Source organism: Lissotriton helveticus, chromosome 3_1 (genome assembly GCF_964261635.1).
Source record: "Lissotriton helveticus chromosome 3_1, aLisHel1.1, whole genome shotgun sequence".
Lineage (NCBI taxonomy): Eukaryota > Metazoa > Chordata > Amphibia > Caudata > Salamandridae > Lissotriton > Lissotriton helveticus.
Window position 1 is genome coordinate 968,106,870 of NC_136061.1, and position 20,405 is coordinate 968,127,274.

At 43.4% G+C, this 20,405-nt stretch overlaps 1 protein-coding gene across 1 annotated transcript in view; it reads left to right on the forward strand.

Moving 5' to 3' along the window:
* The window catches only part of LOC144824191 (transient receptor potential cation channel subfamily M member 8-like), a 242,788-nt gene that overhangs the window by 102,802 nt on the left and 119,581 nt on the right, over window positions 1-20,405 (forward strand). The window contains exon 10 of the mRNA XM_078683347.1: window positions 12,290-12,392. Coding sequence (XP_078539473.1) covers window positions 12,290-12,392 — 103 coding nt within the window. The remainder of the gene's footprint in view (window positions 1-12,289; window positions 12,393-20,405) is intronic.

Below are 20,405 nucleotides of genomic sequence, written 5' to 3' on the forward strand. Positions count from 1 at the left end.
TCGATAAAATTTCCTGTAGCTCCAGAATCGATTATAGCTTCCACCTTTCTAGTGTGGGAAGTTGGAAGAAGCCCTCTTAGTTCAACTAAAATACAAAAATGCTTACACCATAGAGAAGGAAGAGTTGAGGCCAAACTGGAGGCTTCACCCGATAAACTGACCTCTTCTTTTACCGAGCTTTCTAGTTTCCCGATCCTTCTTGGGTGATGGCTATCTCAGAGGATTTAGACTTAATCTTGTTTGGCCGCGTCGGACATTCCTTTATGAAGTGTCCAGTCTTACCACAATAAAGGCATTGGTTTAATTTTCGTCTTTTTTCTTTTTCCTCTTTAGATATTGGGCCTCGTATTGAACCAATTTGCATTGGTTCTGCAGGTTCAATTCTGGGACCGACCTCTTTAGAAGTAGATGACTTTTCTTTTAAGAAAACCAGTTTGTGATCGGATTTTCCCTTTTCACCTCTTCTTTCGGTCAAACGGTGGTTTAATTTTACCACCAAATCTATGAACTCACTGATGTCATCAGAAGGTTCCAGGATTTGAGTTATCATGTCTTTCAATTCGTCCTTTAGTCCTCTGTAAAAAATTGACACTCTTTTATCGTATGGCCAGTCTGCTTCTAAAACCAGGTGGTTAAACAGTGAGATGTAATGAAGCAGATCAGAGGTTCCCTGTTTTAAACTAAGAAGTTCATTATCTGCGGATTGTACAAACATATGTTTGGCAAACATCTTTTTTAAAGCACGTCGAAATTCTTAAAATTATACAGAATTTGGTCATCGTTCTCAACCAAAGGGACTGACCATAGAGCAGCGTCACCACCTAAATAAGATAACATAAAGGCTACCTTAGATGAGTCATCCGGGAACGCTGATGTTTTAGCTATGAAATGTAAATGACACTGCTGTAAAAATATTGAGAACTTGTTACAGTCTCCATAAAACCTCTCAGGCTGAGCTAAGGGAGTAGGAACCGGAGTTACCACCTGGATCTGAGTTTTGGGCCCAGACTCCAAGGAGGACCCTTGGAAGGCTGCTGATGTCTGAATTGCATCTTGGAGGGTAGACATGTCCCTGCGTAAGGCTGCATTTTCCTGTCTTAAATCTTCCAAGATGGTTGCTAAATCTTGTAAGGTCACTTGGTCCATTGCGTCTGGGCGAAAAGATTCTCGTGGGCTTTGCCTTCTGTCAAGACAGGCTACGTCGTCCCTTACCTTGTCCTGTAATTGAAGCCTCTTGGATAACGTAGATGTTTTCGCAGAGACGCAAGGGACCAACTTCCCAAACTTCTAACTAAAACCTTACTGACTGTAAAATAACAGCAAGATTTTAAACTAGGAATTGGGAGGAGGGCCGGTACTGGACGTTGACTGGTTGGTTTGTTCTTGCTGTCGACCTGCGAAACAACAAGCACCATAGGTATTACTTAAACGCCAACCTCTGTATCTCCTAACTATCCTAGAGTCTAAAACATTTACCTTTCTAACCTACACCTTTTGAGAGAGAGGGTTTTGTTCTCTAGAAGCGCCTACCTGCGATCAGTGTTGTCTTGTCTTCGTCCAGTATTTCTTTGTCTTGTCTTGTTCTGATGGTCAAGGCGTCAGATACTTCCGGTTATTTGTCTAGAGCCGTCCCTTGATGGATAGTGACTTTGAGATCTACAAAACAAGAAACCAATTAAAGAGTGTTCTTTCATATGCTTTCTTCCAGAATTTACACCCTGACTTTCACTTACTGTATTGCTTCTTATTTGCTTCTTTATTTGTTCTGAAAGGATTCCAATTATTCTCCTTGTAATAGTCTTAAGGGGTCTGGTGCCTTGAAATAGAACTTTACCAAAAATATCTTTCTTTTACATCACAGAACATAGAAATTATATTTAAAAGTGTAAGCATAAGCGAAGATTTGCACAAAAACACAAGAAGACATCTAGCGCTAAACACTTGTAAAACTGTAAACCCTTTTACATCACAATAACATCTTGTAATGCTGAAAGTCTTTAATCACGACTTGTTCACGACTTGTTCAGGCTCTGAAGTCTCTTTAGTTAACTTTCCTCAGATTCCCAGGAAATAGCTGTCCAAAAATTAACCTTGACCTTTCTTGCGAGGGGCGCCTTGAAAAGATTTAAAGAAATGTACTTAGCTCTTTGTTTCCTTTCTTGGCTGGATTTAGCTGTAAAGAAGAATCGCCGTGGAAATTGCTGACTGCCTGATCTCCGTCGGTTCTGGCAAGTTCCTTCACGAGCTCCCAGGCACGATCCTTCTTCGGTGCAAGGCGGAAGGCAAAGCATCTTCTAGAAGGCTAGGTGCGGTTTAAATAGGGAACCGCACCCAGCCGCGCACAGGCTACGTGCGTGCGTTCCCAGCCAAGTTCAAAGCCAAGTTCTGGAACAAAGGCAGGCACTTTACCTGTATGGACGCTGGCATCTTTATTCATATGCAAAGGCTTCCTTACAGATACAGAATCCCACTGCATTTTCGGCCTCACAAGGATACATGAAAGGCAATACAAGAGCAAAATAATTAGAAAGATGAGAAGTACTGAAAACACACTATGCAACTAAACCCAAGGTTTTAATCACACAAATCACACTGATACTTGAAGCGTGCTGGGAGCACGGGAAAGGGGTGGTTTTTTTATGGGAATAACGAATCCCCTTATTTACAGTGGAACTAAGGGCTGTTTTCTTTAGTGCTTTTTGGGGGGATATATAGGAGATTTAGGGGGGATGTATAGGTGATTCATGACAGTGTCCACCAGGCATCATCCAGTTGGTGAATATGCAATAAATCTCGTATAGCAGCCCTTACCTGGACCATTATAGCTCTTGCAAGCGTGTTTGTGGTATCACTTTTTTTTATCTAAGATGCAATTGGAGTCTCCCATAACAATAAGATCGCCCGTCCACTCTAAAAGTTCAGAATTTAGGTAAGAAAAAACTTCAGGACAGTCAACCTTAGGGCCGTAAACCATACATACTGTAACCTTATTTCCAAAAATCAAAAGCTGCGCAATTGCCCACCTACCCCCGACTATCAGCAAGGGTTCGCAGTACAGTTATTTTGGAGTATTTATCTTTCAGAAGAGCAACCCCCCCTTATAGATGCCGTCTGTGAAGTACAAATGATCAGATCATAGCCTAGTTGTTTGAAGAAGCTTCTATCTGTATAGGCCAGATGTGTTTCAGCCAATCCAACTATTTGGGGCTTAAATTCTTTAAGCTGTTCTGCAACAAGTCGCCTTTTACTAGCCATGTTTAGCCAACAGACATTCCAGCTCATAAATTTGACTCTAGATATTACCAAAGTTCTGAAAAGCCGAAATGGGCTCTATCCGTAACCACATACACATTTTCCCACCCAAGAGTTGCTCATTACTATTTTAAAAAGTTTTCTGTGCTACTTTAAAAAAGCTGTGACTATTTAACCCCCCCTTCCTCCTAACCCCCTCAAATCGCCCCCATGCCCCACCCTGTTTCTTGGAATAAGGAATCACCCCCTTACGGCTGTCAATGCACAGCTTATGACCTTACATATTACATCACTCATGACATGTTCAGTGACATCACTGATGGCATTTCAAATGACATCACTGATGACATAATCCAGTAATTGTAAGTATTTCACAAACGTTTCGGAGACTTAAAGATCTATACTAAGCCACTGCATAAATTAAATTATTATTCTTTCTGTACTACTAATAAGTGATACTATTTCTAACATGTGATCTGAGTGGTTGTGTGACTGTCTGTATCTGTGTGAGTGGGTGTGTGTGTGTGGCTCTATGGGTGTGTGAGTGATTGTATGGGTAAATAAGTAGGTGTCTGAGTACCTGTATGGGTGAATACGTGGGAGTATAAGTAGCTGTATGAGTGAGTAAGTGGCTGTACTTGTGAGTGAGTGGGTGTATGAGTGGGTGTAAGGGTGAGTGAGTGGCTGTGTGAGTGGCTGTATGTGTGCATGAGTGGCTGTGTGAGTGGCTGTATGAGTGACTGGGTATATAAGTGGCTGTATGGGAGAGTGAGTGGCTGTTTGAATGGGTGTTTGGTTAACTGAGTGGGTATATGTGTTATTGTATTGGAGGAGAGTGAGTGTCTGTGTGAGTGGCTGTATGGGTGGGTGAGTGGTGGTATGGATGTGTGAATGTGTATATAAATGGTTATGGGTGAGTGAGTGGTTTTGTTGAGAGGCTGTATGGATAAGTGAGTGCGGTTGTGAGTGACTGTATGGGTGAATAAGTGGGTGTGTGAGTAGCAGTATGGGTGAATGAGTGGCTGTGTGAGTGACTGTATGCGTGAGTAAGCAGCTGTGTGACTTGATGTATGAGTAAGCGAGTGGCTGTACGGCTGAGTGAGTGTATGAGTGGCTCTGGATGAGTGACTGTGGGTGTGAGCAGTAGTATGGGTGTGTGATTGTCAATTGAGATGTCATCAGAGATGTCATCAATGATGTTACTGACTATGTCATGAGTGATGTAATATGTGAGGTCATAAGCAGTTCATTGCGGGGGCGTTAGTTATAGTTAACTCAGGCAACTATAACTGCTGAATATCACTGGTTTTGCACAGGTGAAATCTGAGCCTAACTATAACGTCATTGTACTTGTACCCTTTGTTTGTTTCAGTGAATTTCTATGGTGTGTACGTTATTTCCTACGTATAACATCCCTGTAAACTTTGTTTTTTTAAATCAATTTCTACCGTTTTTTAAATTGTATTTCCTAACTGTAACTTGTAGCCTTTGAGAGTGGGTGTGTAAGTGGCTGTATAGGTTGGTGAGTGGGTGTGCGAGAGACTGGATGGGTCTGTGAGTGGCTGTGTGGTTCTGTGAGTAGGTGTGAGATTGACTGTGTGTGTCTGTGAGTGGGTGTTTGATTGGTGCTATGGGTCTTTCACCTCATATACTACCTCATGTTCTATATTTAGAATACCCCAAGGCATTGGGGTTCAGTGTACTATGGCTCGTGTCTATTTGTACTTTGTGAAAGAGAGAAATGAATGTATTCACTGATGTAACTGGGATGTGATTCTGATAATTGGTCAGCGAGGTATATACCCAAAATTAGATGAGGTAGCATCATATAAGATTACAAACTGGTAAAATTAGCAACAAGCTAGGCAAAATGAATGCCATTCTCACAATTTGCTTGACACTGAATTATGATGCTGTGTGACGTTGTGGAACTGAAGCAAAATACAGAGGGCCTGATTCACAAACCATTTGCACTCTAAATCAGGATTACTTTAGCAAGTGGTTTCTATACAGACACAAATGGTGACCTCTCAACTATAAATACATTAACTGTCTATGTGTATGTATGCCACAAATGTGTACGATGATAAAGAAGTAAGATCTATGCAATCTCCAAACTCCAATAACACCTAAGTTGGTGAGCATTCAAAAACTCCTTTGTGAACCTTTACCACCCTGTAGATGGTCTTAGAATTGCTCCTGAAAAGAGTAGGAGTAAATCCCCTTCTAGGGTGGCAGAGAGATTGATAGAACGCAACATCTCCAAACCTAGTAGGGTGTAAAGGAAGGCGAAAAATGTCTTAGCTATTGAAAATAAAACAGCCAAATGCACAGTAAGGTTGCACTCTGTTTACAGGGTAAATTTCAATCTGAAAAAACGTCAGAGGACATTCACAATAGTATACATGGAAACTTGTGACTGGCACAGCTTTAAAGGTGTATTATCTCAGTGAAAACAAAATATGTAATATTTTCTACTTTCTTCATTGCTATCACGAACCACTTCACTATCAAACAGGACACATTAGACAGAACATTTCACCAACATTCATCACAAGCCACTCATGCCATGTAACCAACTATCAAGTGGCTCAAACCAACAGCAGAAGCCTTTAAGAAATAGAACACACAAAGTTTCAGCAGAATACATTAGACAGGACACATTTGAAACAGACCGAATGGATTCCAACAGCCCTACCCTTAGAGATAGCACACATAGGCATCTAATAGAGCACTTTAGACAATCCCACTCCAATATATCCTGCACAGCTTCCTATCAATGCTACCAGTGCTCTCACAGCTCGGCTTCCACCATGATGCACTACAGTGAGACCCAACCGGACACATGATACAGAACGCCTTAAACACACCCAACAAGGTCCGATATGCCACATTCCATATAGTGAGGCACCCAACACTCGCCATGAGAACTAACACCTGCATCTTCTGGGGAACGGGCTTAACTACTACCCTATGACTTGCCTATGCTGCAATTCTGTACCCTAAGACACCAAATCTTAAACCCACAACTAAATTAGTGTAATGACATTTATCCAATATAGAAAGTTGTGTATTTTCTTTTTGTTTTTAAAACAAACACTTTATTGCATTTTAATAAATTCACTTGATGGCTTAGGCAAATCATGACATCATACAGGTACGCTTCAGATACATGAAATAATAATCTGGTGTGTGAGTATCGTGCATTAAAAGTGATTGAGTGTTGCAATTCCGTCTCACTGAGATATACAAAACCATATGCATCTTAAATATTTGTCCAGGTGAACCAAACAAATCCTACCTCATCCCACCTGGCGCCAACTAGACATCGTGACCAGGTAGTTGATCTATGTGTGTAGGGCAATGGGTATTGATACCTATGGACAAATGTAAGTAAAGTGGATGTTGAGCCTGTATTACCCCTGATGCTGGTGTAGAATCCTCTGTAAGTGCTGATCTGCGTCATAAGTAGAACTTGAATTAAGGAGAATACCTGGACCGTACCAGTAATGGTGCAAGATCGGGGGATGTAGGGATTGGATGCGGCCGTAAGTCTGACGCTGTATCAGGGTCATTGCCCAGTATGGCTGCGACCACTCCTCTCCCCCGACCGCCTTCCACTCGAAAGTTGTGTATTACCATGTCATCTCCAACACATCGTAGTGCTTTGCACCGTTTCGGAGGAACCGGTTCCCGCACAGCCACCTCTCCTGGCCAACAGGACCTCTCCAACCACTTCCCCTCTTTTCCTCCCAAACCTCCTACACTCCTATGACACCTCACAGTCCTCCCCTCTTCTTCTTCCTCACATTCTTGTTCCGCACCCATCTCCTCATAAACATGTCCTAAATTCCTTTCCTTCGTGCAACGCCATCAAAGACAACTCTCCCTTCACCTCTGATACACCAACACCCGCTCTCAACCTCCACCTTTCCCCACCTATGAACCCTAGCCCTCAACTCTCCACCTGTCCTCCCACCTCTCCCTGCCTCCCACCACCTATATCACCCCCACCGCTTGCCATCGAGACACCCAACCTTCCGTGCTCTGCCCTACTCTCTCATGAAAATAAGCTATGCTCTCTTATCACCTCAATCTCCCAGCTTGTAGCTTCCATTTCACTTTTAAGCTCTAAGATCTCAACTTTCCCTTTCACCTCAACTCCTTTGGAAAACTCTCACCTTCCCACGAGATGCACCCCGCCCCCTCACCCCATCATAGCCAAGCATAACCCGTCGTCCTCAAACATCGCTCACTCACTCAAGCCCTTGAACGCCACCCTTCTTCAACCAGCATCCCCGAGTAACCCAACTACCTACTCTATTCCAACCATCTCCTCTGTCAGACCCAAGCATCCACCTAAACCCTCCCGTGCACCCCCATACAGGTATAATATCCCTATCACCCTTCTTAGTCCAAGTGCCCCCGTCACCAAAATAGTCTCGACAGAACTGCGCTGCCTACTCCACACCTGCAGATCTGCAATAAAACACAAACTCGAAATCTCTGATACCATCACCCTTCACAATATGGACCTGTTCTTCCTAACAGAGATCTGGTTTAAAGATACCTCTCACTCTATGTTTGATCTCCTTCTACCCACAGGCTATTCTATTTTCAGGAATGACAGACCTATCAAAGTTGGGGGAGGTGTTGCAGTCATCTTTAGAAACTCCCTTCAACTCAAGGCTTTTCCCATCAGCGCCTTCCGCACTTTTGAATATCTATCTCTTGAGCTTCAACTACACCACCGCTCACCCCTCAGATTCCATGTCATATACCGCCCACCTGGCAGCGGCCCTTTGTTTATGGAGGAACTCACTGACTTCATCAGCGACCAATACGCACAAAGTGCCAATCAGACCTTCGTGGGTGACTTCAATCTCCACTGGGGCTCCCTGCAAGACTCTTCCGCAAACTTGCTGGCCACCTTCTTCTCTACAAACAATCTTATCCAACACTGCACTGAATCAACACACTCTAAGGGCTCAATCCTGGACCTTGTTATTTCTAAAGCAGGCATGCTTTCCATCGCTACCCCTATTCACGTAGACTGGTCTGACCACCTCCTCATTCCATTCTGTCTTCACCTAGCACACTCTATAACTCTTGGCCAACCTAAGAGGGCTACCTCCTGTTCCGTGACGCTAAAAATATTGACACTGTTTCCCTCTGTGAATCAGCTTTGCTGTCACTACCAAGGCTAGACCAGAACCTAGATGTTGATGATCTCACCTCACAATGCCTCTCAGTCCTTGCAGTCGAAATCAATAGCGTCGCTCCTCTCCAAAGCAAAAAGAAAAGGCCCATTCCCTCAGCACCCTGGTTCAACAAATCCCTATATAAAGAAAGGAAGCACCTAAGACTCCTGGAGAAACAATGGAGGCAAGCACCCTCCACCGATAATTTGGCTACGCTCCGTTCAGCAAGATCCAAGTACCGCAAGCACATCTTCCTTGTGAAAGCTTCACACTTCAGAACCCTCCTTGACTCAGCCAAAAATAGACCCAAAAACTATTTGATCTCATCAAGAATACTAACTACTCTCCCCCAACCTCCAAATTGGAGGATTCCACAAAGAAAGCTGCTGATTTTGCTGTATTCTTTGACGAAAAAGTGAAATCACTTGTGGTTCAGGTCGCTCATCCTACCCCTCCAGAGGAGCGCAAATCACTAGCCATTTGGCAGAACTTCGACCCCATCTCTGAAGATGTCCTCCTCAAGTGCATCCTCGAAACAAAGCCCTCCAACCACTCGCTCGACCCCATCCCTAGTGCCATTGCCATTGACTTCTACACCCATTCTCTTCCCTATTGGACCACTCTGGTCAACCTCTCCCTCTGTCAAGGCACCCTTCCTGTTCCCTTCAAAACTGGGCAGGTCACCCCCCTGCTTAAAAAACCCACTGCGGATGCGAATGACCTCAACAACTTCCGCCCTATCACTAACCTACCCTTCCTTGCGAAGATCACAGAAAGATGTGTTGCGAAACAACTCTCTCGTCATATCAAGGACAATGATCTTCTTGCCAATTTTCAGTCCGGCTTCATTGAAAACTGCAGCACTGAAACTGCCCTGCTGCAAGTGATCGATGACGCGCTGCGAATAATAGACTCGGGGGGGTCTTGTCTTCTAATTCTCCTTGACCTTTCGGCAGCCTTTGACACTGTCAATCACAACACCCTCCTCAACACTCTTCAACAGAGAATGGGCATGGAGGGCACTGTGCTTAAATGGTTTGCTTCTTTCCTTTCTGATAGATCCCAAATGATCAAAATAGCGGACAGTCTTTCATCTCCTTTGGCGGTGGGTCAAGGTGTTCCCCAAGGCTCTATTCTTGCACCTACATTGTTCAATCTCTATTTGGAACCTCTGGGAAATCTCCTAAGTAAATCTGGGGTCAACTATCATCTCTACGCAGATGACACTCAAATCTACCTCAAGGTTGCCTCCACTCACGATCTCTCCGTCCTAAGCTCTACCCTTGACTCCATTCAAAACTGGATGTCAACACATCAACTGATTCTGAATCCCTCCAAAACTGAATTCCTCCTCCTCTCCTCCTCACTTTCTCCTCCCCCGGTTCAATCATGGATGGACCAGATGAACCTGCTGAACAATAAACTCATCATTGTCGACAGCGCAAAATCACTAGGTGTCATACTCGACACAAAACTCAATCTACTCTCCCACATTAATTCAATTGCACAGTCTGCCCGATACCAGCTGCGACTTCTTTGGGGGATTCGTCGCTTCTTCCTGGAGCATGACCTTAAAACCCTGGTCTAATCGCTGGTCCTCTCCAGACTGGACTACTGCAATTCTCTTCTGACTGGCCTCCCCAAATCCCACATGTCCCCCCTTAAGTCTGTTCTCCATTCAGCAGCTCGTTTCATTTTTGGGGCCAAAAGAAGCGACCACATCACTCCCATGTTATCCACCCTCCGCTGGCTTCCCATCGAGGCTAGAGCTATCTACAAGACTGCCTGCATCACCCACAAAGCCTTGCACTCCTCCTCTCCGCACTACCTGGCGAATAAACTGAAACTCTCTGGAGGCTCTAGACCATCACGAAATGCGGAAAATCTACTGCTTGAACCTCCCACTTTCAAGAAGGAAAGATCGATGGCCCAATCCTTTTCAGGCAGCGCAGTGAGAATCTGGAACTCACTTCCGCCTCAGCTCCGGACCACCACCTCCTCCCAGGCCTTCAAAACTGACCTCAAAGTTCTCCTCCTTCAAAGACACTTCCAAATGTAATCCATGCCCTCTCTATTATCTGAAGGAACCCCTTTCATTATAGAAAAATCTACTTTACATGACTTTGGAAGTGTCTTCCCAGTGTGTTCTTGTGGTTTGAGAGTCTGTCATTTATTGCAGTATTATCCTTCTACCTGTGTTTGGTACTCGTGTGTAACATGCACCCGTCACTTTCTCTTGTAACACACTGTTTTCTACCTCTTACATTTGTTTGTTTTCGACACCTGCACAAGTGCCACCAGTGCCTATGTAACGTTTGTTCTTGTGCTTGAGTGTCCTCCATATATTGCAGTATTATTCCTCTATGTTTATTTTGTACGCTTTTGTAACCTGCACACGTCACTTTTTCCTCCTGTAATGCACCGTTTGCTACTTCTTGTATTTTGTTGGCTCACGATTGTCACTTTTGTAATGCACCGTTTGCTACCTCTTGTATTTTGTTGGCTCACGATTGTCACTTTTGTAGTGCACCGTTTGCTATCTCTTGTATTTTGTTGGCACACGATTGCCATTTTTGCTTCATTTAATGTAACGTTTGCTTTTGTATTTTGCTCACTTGTAATGTTCTCATGTATCAGTTATGTTCCTATTGTGAAGCGCTCTGACACCTTCGGGTAAAGTCCGCGCTATATAAAAACGCATAAATAAATAAATAAAAACCCTTTCGAAATCGCCTACCTGTATTTAAAGTAACCTTACCCAAAACTACTTTTTATTGAAATAACTCTTTCGCTTATGTAACTCACATGAAACAAAGGAATGCCTGACAATGTAGTGGAGATGATGTAGTGGTCAGGTGATGTAGCCAAGATATTCAAATAGAAACAACACAGTGCCACTACAGCATCACATGCTCTGGTTTGTGCAGACAACCGCAGAAACTCACTGCACTTTCAAAAGTTCACGAGACAACACCAAAGGAAGAATGTGTGCCGTACAAAACCTCGTAGCTAAATATAGCATAAGAATACATGAGATGGAGTTGTATAAAATAACGTGGCATTACAAGAGGGTCATAAATGTTTTTATTAATCTTCATGCATTGTGCAGTCAGGCGTCTAAAAATGATGTCATGCAGAATACTGATACTACTCTTGGGTTGAGAACGGACGATGTGGTGTTGTCCGAGGTGGCTGCGCCAACAATTCTGTGTCTGGGAATGGGCCTAAGGGGCAGGGGCACACTTTAATGACCACAGGAGACTTGGGACGTGTTATGTGCAAGGACTCGCTTCCGCCGCAGTGGCGTACGTCTGCGCGTCCTAGTCCTTTTATTAAACAGGAGTCACATGACCCTTACGCTCTGGACGTGCCGGTTTACATCACACGGCACGACATCACAGACGACACGTGGAGGAACACACGTCACTCCACCATAATCCGAAAGGGGCCTTTGAGAGAGGGAGTCCAAGAGCTTTAGTTTTCCTTGAGTTGTGGAATGCTAGAAAAAGAATGAGGCCATCTAGAAGGGCTGATAGAAGGGATTACTTTAGAGAGCGTAAGAGCAGGTGCCATTTAAAGGCGAGTCTTGCAACTCCCATCAATGTATTCAAAAACATTTTGGGCAAGTAATTCAGATGGCATGATTACTAAAAGAGCACGAGAGGATGGAGATGCTGTTTAAGAAAATGTTGCATCTGAGGATCAAGAACTGATTAAAAATTACTATCTTCACCTGTTTTCTGCAATTTCTATGCTTAGATTTCGTCAAGCTTTTTATCTGGCGATCAACTTGTTTTCTGTCATGAGAAAAGTCATTTTTTATTCATATTTTTCAGATCAAAGACATCCTGTCCAAAATGCATCTTTTAACAGTGATGAAAATGGAAGAGGCTGGAGACGAGTCTGTCAGTAACACTATTTCCTCAGCGTTGTACAAAGGTAAGCAAGGAGATAGTGCCCCCATGAGTGTATTGCATCAGTACTAATTTCATGCATGGGCCCAGATTTACTAACATTTGGGACAGTAAGATGACTTGCTGTGCTGCGTCAAATGGAGAGGGCAATAATGCACTATACTTACTAAGACATGGTGCATTACTGCTCTTTCTGTTCTGGCACCAACGCAGACACCCTTGTGCCACGGTGCAAGGGTGCCTGTGTTACAGGCAGGATTGGTGTTGTGCAGGAAGGGACATGTTCCTGCACAAAAACAGTCATCAGAGGCATTTTCCTCTTTAAACGTGTGCTACAAATTACAGCACACAGAGAAAGAGGAAATAAACATATTTCTCCTAATACATCTCTGGACCCGATTCCGATCTAGTTCGGAAAGCAAACCGAACGACTCATATCCGGAATGCTTTCCATACAACTCGTGCCAGGGGAGTCCGACGAAGAAATGTATGATGCATTTGAATTCATCCAGATATGATTTGGTCGGACTCCCATTGACTTCAATGGGAGCCTGTGTACTGAACGCGTACACAGGCTCCCATTGACAAAAGGAGTGGTTGGGGATCATTGTGCACCCTGTGGTGGGCACCCCTTGGTGCCTGCCACACTATGCATGGTCTGAAAGGGGGGACCCATGGGTACCCCCACTGGCACAATTCGGAGGGCCCCAGGTGGAGGGTGGCCTGCTATGGGCCCCCAAAGATCGATTCCAGCAGCCTTTTAGATCCGGGCAAAACGAATCATAAAGGATGTCCGAATCGTTCATTGTACTTGCTTGCTTGGAAAACCTACTCCATAGAGCTGTACGATTCAGCTCCGGAGGGCTCTATCTCTCTGCATGCCTTAGGGAACCAATTTGGTCAGGGCTAAGGGTTTCTAGGCATCGTACTTGGTCGTTCGGAACTGGGAACGAGTCGGTCGGAAACAAGGGCTCCGGATCGGTTTAGGTAAAACCAAATCCGATTCAGAGCCCTTGCGACCGAGATCACAATCAGGCCCTCTTTTGGGATGGATTACCATTTGATGCATTTCCAGGTTTACACTCCAGCCAGAGACCACCTTCCCGATGCAAAGTAACGCAAGGTAACAACTTGCACTGCTACGCTTTACTCTAGATTTACTAAGCCCCTAGGGCCACGCATGGTGGCTTTGCATTACTTAGTGGATCAGACTTAAGGGTTTGCATTGCCTAGCATCGGTTTGAGTGACGCAATGACAACACAAGTTCTTAGTAAATCTGGGCCATGATGTGCACACTACACTTTCACACTTCACTGTTAAGAAGCAATTAACAAAATGTTATACGTGGGTGAAATGTGTGGCATTTATAGCACTCCATAGAGCTGTCTCCAGCGATGAACTGTGTCTTCAAAATGTGGGAGAGTTCCCAGTGGGATACAGCAATATGTGTTGGTTTTGCTGCTGCACATGAACAATTTTCCTAAGTATTGAGTAGACACTGAAGCAAAAATGCAAGTTATGATCTATTTTTTTCAAAATTTACTTTTGGAAGGAACAATGTTATGATGCTTGTTTAGTGCAACATAGGGTTGGTGTTGCACAGTGGAATAGGGATGTTGGTTCCTAGTCTTGCAGGTCAGGCAGGTCTTTTTATTCCACCATGCATTTTCTTAATGGGGTGAAGCCCCTAGTGACCAGTTTTGAAAGCCCAGGTCAGCTCTTAGTGCCTCTGTCACTGTTCCCAGCTCCACAAGGTTAATTCCAACAGGAAGGGGAGGCGTCAAAAAAGAGAGAAAGAGAGGGAGAGGGAGAGAGGGGAAAGGTAGAAGGTTAGCAATCACGAAGGCAGACGAAAAACAGGATACGAGAGGAAAGAGAGAGAGAGAAAAAGAGAGGGAGAAAAGGAGAAAGAGAGAGAGAGAGAGAGAGAGAGAGAGAGGGGATGAATGGAAAGCGAAGTATCGTGGAAGGAGATGAAGGTAAAGGGACTGATTTGAGTATTCTTGCTAGAGCTGCTTTTGGTTCTCCAGTCTAGCCCTGGGTGAGAAAGGGGCAAAGAGAGAAACATATAGGTCCATAATGGCTGCTAATAAACACTCTCTTCTTGGTGTCCATCATGTCAATGCCATCATACCTATGTCCATCATCCCACCGTCTGCCATCTCACTGTCAATCTTTGTAGGGCCCCTCCTACTACACATCTGCTCCTTATTAACCTTATCGCCTTCTCCCCAGTCCTTCTTTCCTCTTTCCCCCTGTTAATCGCACCATCTTGCTTTTTGCTATTGAATACAATCACTCAATGGAAATCAGCAATATATACATTAATTTTGTCAGAATCAAAGCTTTAGAAAAAATACTTCCAGCTATTCCCCACTTCATCGCATCACTCGCTTTTATTTGGCTATAAGGTGATCCTCAGCTCTGCTACTGTTTTCAGGGAAGTCCACTGACACCCATCTTAGGTAGATGCACTGCTTACAGATGTAAAATAATATAATAAAGGAAAATAAGGCACTGGTATGTATAATCCATCATATTGTTGCAACAGCTCTATCTGTGTTATTCTCTAGTGTAGGGCGATTGTTTTATTTTTAAAACCAAGTGAGGTGAGAAAGCACACAAACACACATGTATTGACACACACACACTTTTTTTCTTCCCTTGTATTACTTTGCTATTTCTCAATAGGCTGATATTTGGGAGAAAAGAGTGAGGGTGTGGAACATGTTAGCTGTCAATAATGGGGTTTCTTCCCGCTACAGTGTCAGGGTTCTAAATGGCATAATCGATAATGAGAATGAAACTCAAGTTGATTGTAATTTCATTTAGAGGCAAAAGATAGACAATTGACGAACGAAATGCAGAAAAAATCAAAACTTTCACCCCCAGTCAAGAGATCTGTGTTAAATCCATCATTCTTTTGCTCACCATGCCATCCCAGTTTAGACCTGGCCATGTGCAAACCAGTTTTGACCCAGTGCCTCTTGGGAACAGTCCAGCCCGAAATGCCAAGCCTTGACTTGCTCATTTATAACTTCCCATGTCAGATGTTATGTTCTATTTGGCCTAATCCAACCACACATCCCTAAATGCAAACCCTATTGGTCATCTTTGTAGGAACATAAACAAGCATTTGCAATGCAATAGGTCTCGCATTAGGAAAGTTTGAGCTATTGGTTTTGTAAATGACAATAATTTTATTTATGTGTTGGTTTTGAAAATAGCTAAATTAATAGCTTTGTCATATACAATGCCAATAGTTATAACTTTCGCAAATGTGACACCTATAGCATTTGTAATGCAACATGTTTTGTATTTAAGTGACTTAGATGTATTGATATTACAAATAACAATGGCTTTTAATTTTTTTAAATAATTAATACTTAAATAAAAGTGATCTTTTTAATTTAAAAAAAAAATAAGTGATCTTTTTGTGACATTTGTAATAAAGCTTGAAACACATTATGAGACCAAGACCAAACAAACATATTACACACTCAACTAATGACGACAGAGGTAAAAGAGTCATGCAATACCCGCATACCCAAGGATAGGTGTCAGCTGAGACTGTGCAAATTCGAACTAACAAGAGGTTGAGAAAGAACAGGTGTGCAGGGGGTAACACCGATGGTCACAAGGGGGAGGATTGTCCACAAAGTCTTTACTTGTCTGAATTCATGGCAATGTAGTAAGACGTGAAATGTGAACACTCGTGCTGATATATTTCCCTTTCTCTCAACTACTCTTACAACACGTAATCCCCGTTATTCCGTGGCTTATTTAATTAACGTGTATACATGTTGACGTTTTAGACGAGTGTTTTTGGGTACTTGGTTTATATAGAACTCAATCCTGGCTAGGGATGAGACCTTTTAACATAAAAATCGCGCATAGGCGGAGAGTGCCCATCTAGACAAAGTGAAAATCTAAAAGCGGACAACAGATACCGCTAGAGAAGCGTAGACAAAGACCTTCCCTGCCCCCTCCACTCCTTCTTTCCATATGGCAGCGCTCCGAATTAGAATAGACCCGAGGGAGTAGACGTCTCACTTCCCCCTAGGCAATGCGATCTCTGGAACGGTAATGTCCCAGAGCCCTGGGGCACGCAGTGTTCCTGCAGCCTACAGCAACCTTCAGACCCTGCAATGACCACACTGGGGAGGACGGGGTCTCATTCTGAAACAGTACACGCATCCTCCTCTCCAGTCAACCCAATTCCCACGCCATCACCAATCCGATCCGGATCTTGAACAGGATGTAAACACCATACACCCTTAATGCCCGACACCCGAGAACAAGCAGAGCACCTTACTCTCCAGCTTTCAAAAGCACTTCTGACTCGAGTCTGGGATATGACTAAAAGCCCCTAAATAAAACAAGGTATTACCCGTGAAAGGAAACCCGTGGACCTACCTGTGGGCTTTATGTCTGCAGTCCGGATTAGAACGGAAGCCAGGCAACTTGTTTTGGGACGGGGGCGGGGCCGCAAACAGGAAGCGGACGGGAGCCCCGCGCTTCTGTAATCAGCCGGAAGATTTGCCTGTGAACTAGCGGAGCTCCCGTGGTCGTGGAGAGCCCCGCCTGTTGTGAAGACTGAACCGCAGGCTGCCGAGGGAGACAGGGACACAGGGACACACGAAAAGACCCTGGTAAGTGTGGGGGGAGGGGGTGCGCGCGTGTATGTGCGTGTGTGTGTGCGTGTGTCTGTCTGCGTGTGTGTGTCTGTCTGCGTGTGTCTGTCTATGTGTGCGCGCGCCTGTATGTGTGTGCATGCAGAGGGGTGGGGGCTGGCTGTGTCTGTGTGCCATTAATGCATGCGAGCAGAGCGACGCGAAAGCAGGGGCTGGGAGTTCATCTGCGCAGGCGCGGCTCAGACGCTCGCTCCCGAGGTGAAATCCGACCTCGTCAAAGCGCGCGTCTGGTAGCTGTCCACTCTCCTAAATACGGGTAGCATAAGTTGGCGAGCTGATGCATTCATGCTTCGCATGAATGCAACATCAGCTCGCCCTAAAAACGTGAGGAAGCTTTGCACAATATGGTGTCACCAACCTCTCCTGCCCTGTATATTGAAATATATGCATACATACATGATGTCTGTCGGGTCTGTCCAGAAAGAATCATGTGCTTCTCAGGAATGGCACAATGCTAAAAATGGACCGCCTCCAGGCACTGCTGGGTTCCTATATGATACTAACATAGGACCCCTGAGATGCCAGGTGACTGGAAGGAGGAGGGAAAGGAGACCTGAAATGACAAATGTAATAATAATTAGCACAGTATGTGTATAAGTCAAATTCAATAATCATCTGCAGTGTATGTACTTGTTACACCACTGGTACCTTTAATAAATGTCTTGAAAATCTTTCCTTCCAAAGGGAAATAGTCTTTCCAGAAATTATATATATATATATATATATATATATATATATATATATATATATATATATATATATATATATATATATATATATATATATATATATATATATATATATATATATATATATATATATTTATAAAATATATATATATATATATCTTCTGGAAACGTAGAAACAGGACAGACATGATACAATAGTACTTAGTCTACAATGTTCCTCTTATAAAGAATAAAATACACATAGCTTGAACCTTCTCTCTATGGATATGTCTTGTGATAACTTCTCACAATTGCGCTTACTTCAGCACGCAGATTCATCGTGTCTTTGAAACTCTACAAAACAGCTGTGCTTTTCCTCTGCAGGTGATGCTTCATTAATAATGATATAGATCCCCATGGATTGTGATTTCCTCAATGCTTGTTAAGTAACATCAATTATATTGGGATCTGAGTTCATTTATGCAAAATGAGACTGAATTGCTCACAAAGTTTGCTTTAGGTAAATAATACATCCTTTTACTTTCCTGGAACTTTAGAATAAGCAAGTCTTTTTTCCGGGAAAGAGTTAAATTTTGTTGTGCAGTCTTATCAACCATTTGAAACTGAAAGCATTTAACAGAGTTCATTGAAGAACACGACTCAACCAAATACTTTGAGCCTCTTGGTAAATACAGTGAATCTTATTTTATTTCAGAAGAGTTAATCGTGAAAGAAAAAGTCTTTCAACTTTTGCATCTGAAAGCAGATAACAGCATACACTACCAAGAAAGCTGAAAGCATTTTCCTTTTGTTTCTTGTTAACAATGAGTTTTATGATCTCAGAAGATGTAAATACTTGTACAAAGTCTTTTGACTTTTGAAATTGAAATGCACTTAAATAGAGCAAGAGTCACTAATACATTCCTGACATACTTAAACAGAAAACTGAAACAGTTATTTGAAGCTTTGTTTTTCTAAAAACAAAGGGCTACCACAGAACTGCTACAGCACTTCACAAAGGTGAAACAGAGGCCAATTCACATGTCAGATTTACAAGTGATTAGGCGCCACAAGTATTCTCTTTCATACTCTGTCTCTCTCCCTCCCCCACCTCTTTCCCTCCTTCATGCTTTGTGTACCTTCCCTGCTCCTACCCCCTCTCCCCTGAATCTCCCCCAAGCCTGCTCTTTCCCTTACGTATATATCCTTATTGTTTTTCTCGACCTAATATGGAACTATGTAACTATGCTCTGAAACTGTATAATCTTGTAATGATGTAACCTGCAACTATGGTCTGATACTCATGTAATGCGCTCTGATACCTTCGGGTCTAGCCAGCGCTATATAAAACCTTTCAAATAAATAAACAAAATAAAATAAATATATCATCGGGCTCCTCCTTCACGCTGTTGACATGAAGTTACCCACAGTGGGCTTCCTCAGTATCTCTTCAGCTGAAGGAATGAGTGGTGTGTTCAACTGCTATGTGGTGTCCTGAAGGGCCTGGAACACTAGAATTAGAAATGTATGTAAAGGTGATTGAATGGCCTTTATTTCTCGCTCCCTTAAAAGAAAAATGTCTAGAGAGCTGTTCAGCGCAGGGTCTCAATGTTATGCCAACTTGTTTTCCCCCTCGAAAGTGGTTTGAATGGTGAGTGGCATTCAAGACAAATGGGTCAACCAATTCTTAACACAACCCCTATATTAATTGTCTAGAGTAATAAGCCTGTTCATCAGTTGTGAAAGGGAAAGACTACACCCTACCTGTATGGACCAGCCTCCCGAGCAGTGAGTACAAAAGAGCTGCACCACGACAGGTCTCAGTCAGGTGCCCAAATTTGAGGCCATACCCAGTCAAAAGGTCTGTCTGTGGCTCCAATGGGCATCAAATGCCTTCTGTCATACCCAGTGGGCACTCTGTAAAGGATATGACCTGAAGGCATTCCCTGAATCCAGATGTCTTCGCAATGTATCCTGGATATGATGTGTTTGCTCTTTGGCTATGCCCTTAACAAGCTACCTCCAGAAGAAAGAGAGCCTGGTCTATGCCCAGACACAGCATGCAAAGTGCATAAGTGTGTGCTATTTGACCATGGCCTCACCCTACTCTCAAACCCTCTAAGCATCTCTTCCTTTCTATAAACATCTCACATTAAGGATTACCAATTTGCAGAGCTATCAACGATTAACTATCCTAAAGTTTCTCCTCCTGGCCCTGCAATCTCTTCTATATTACAGTGATGCTCGTACCACACGAATATGACTCATTACAATGTGTACTAATACTACGCGTGCCATTACAACGCGGGTATTACTACGCATTGCAATTATGACATGCCATTACATCGCATACTTTTACCACACATATGCTTTTACCATGCATACCATTACAATGCAAAGGTATGCGTGGTAAAGCTATACTCATGGTAAAAGTATGCAATGTAAGTGACACTACCCTGCCCTGCCCTAAACCCTAATTTAGTACCCCTGCACTGCCCTCCCTCACCCCCAGTATTCTCCCTACATTAACACTACCCTGCACAACTCCCCTGACACTACCCTAACCCCTAAAAACTACCTTGCACTACACACTCACTACAGCACTACCCTAAAACACTACCCTGCACTACACACACACATCACAGCACTACCCTAAACCCTAAAACACTACTTCC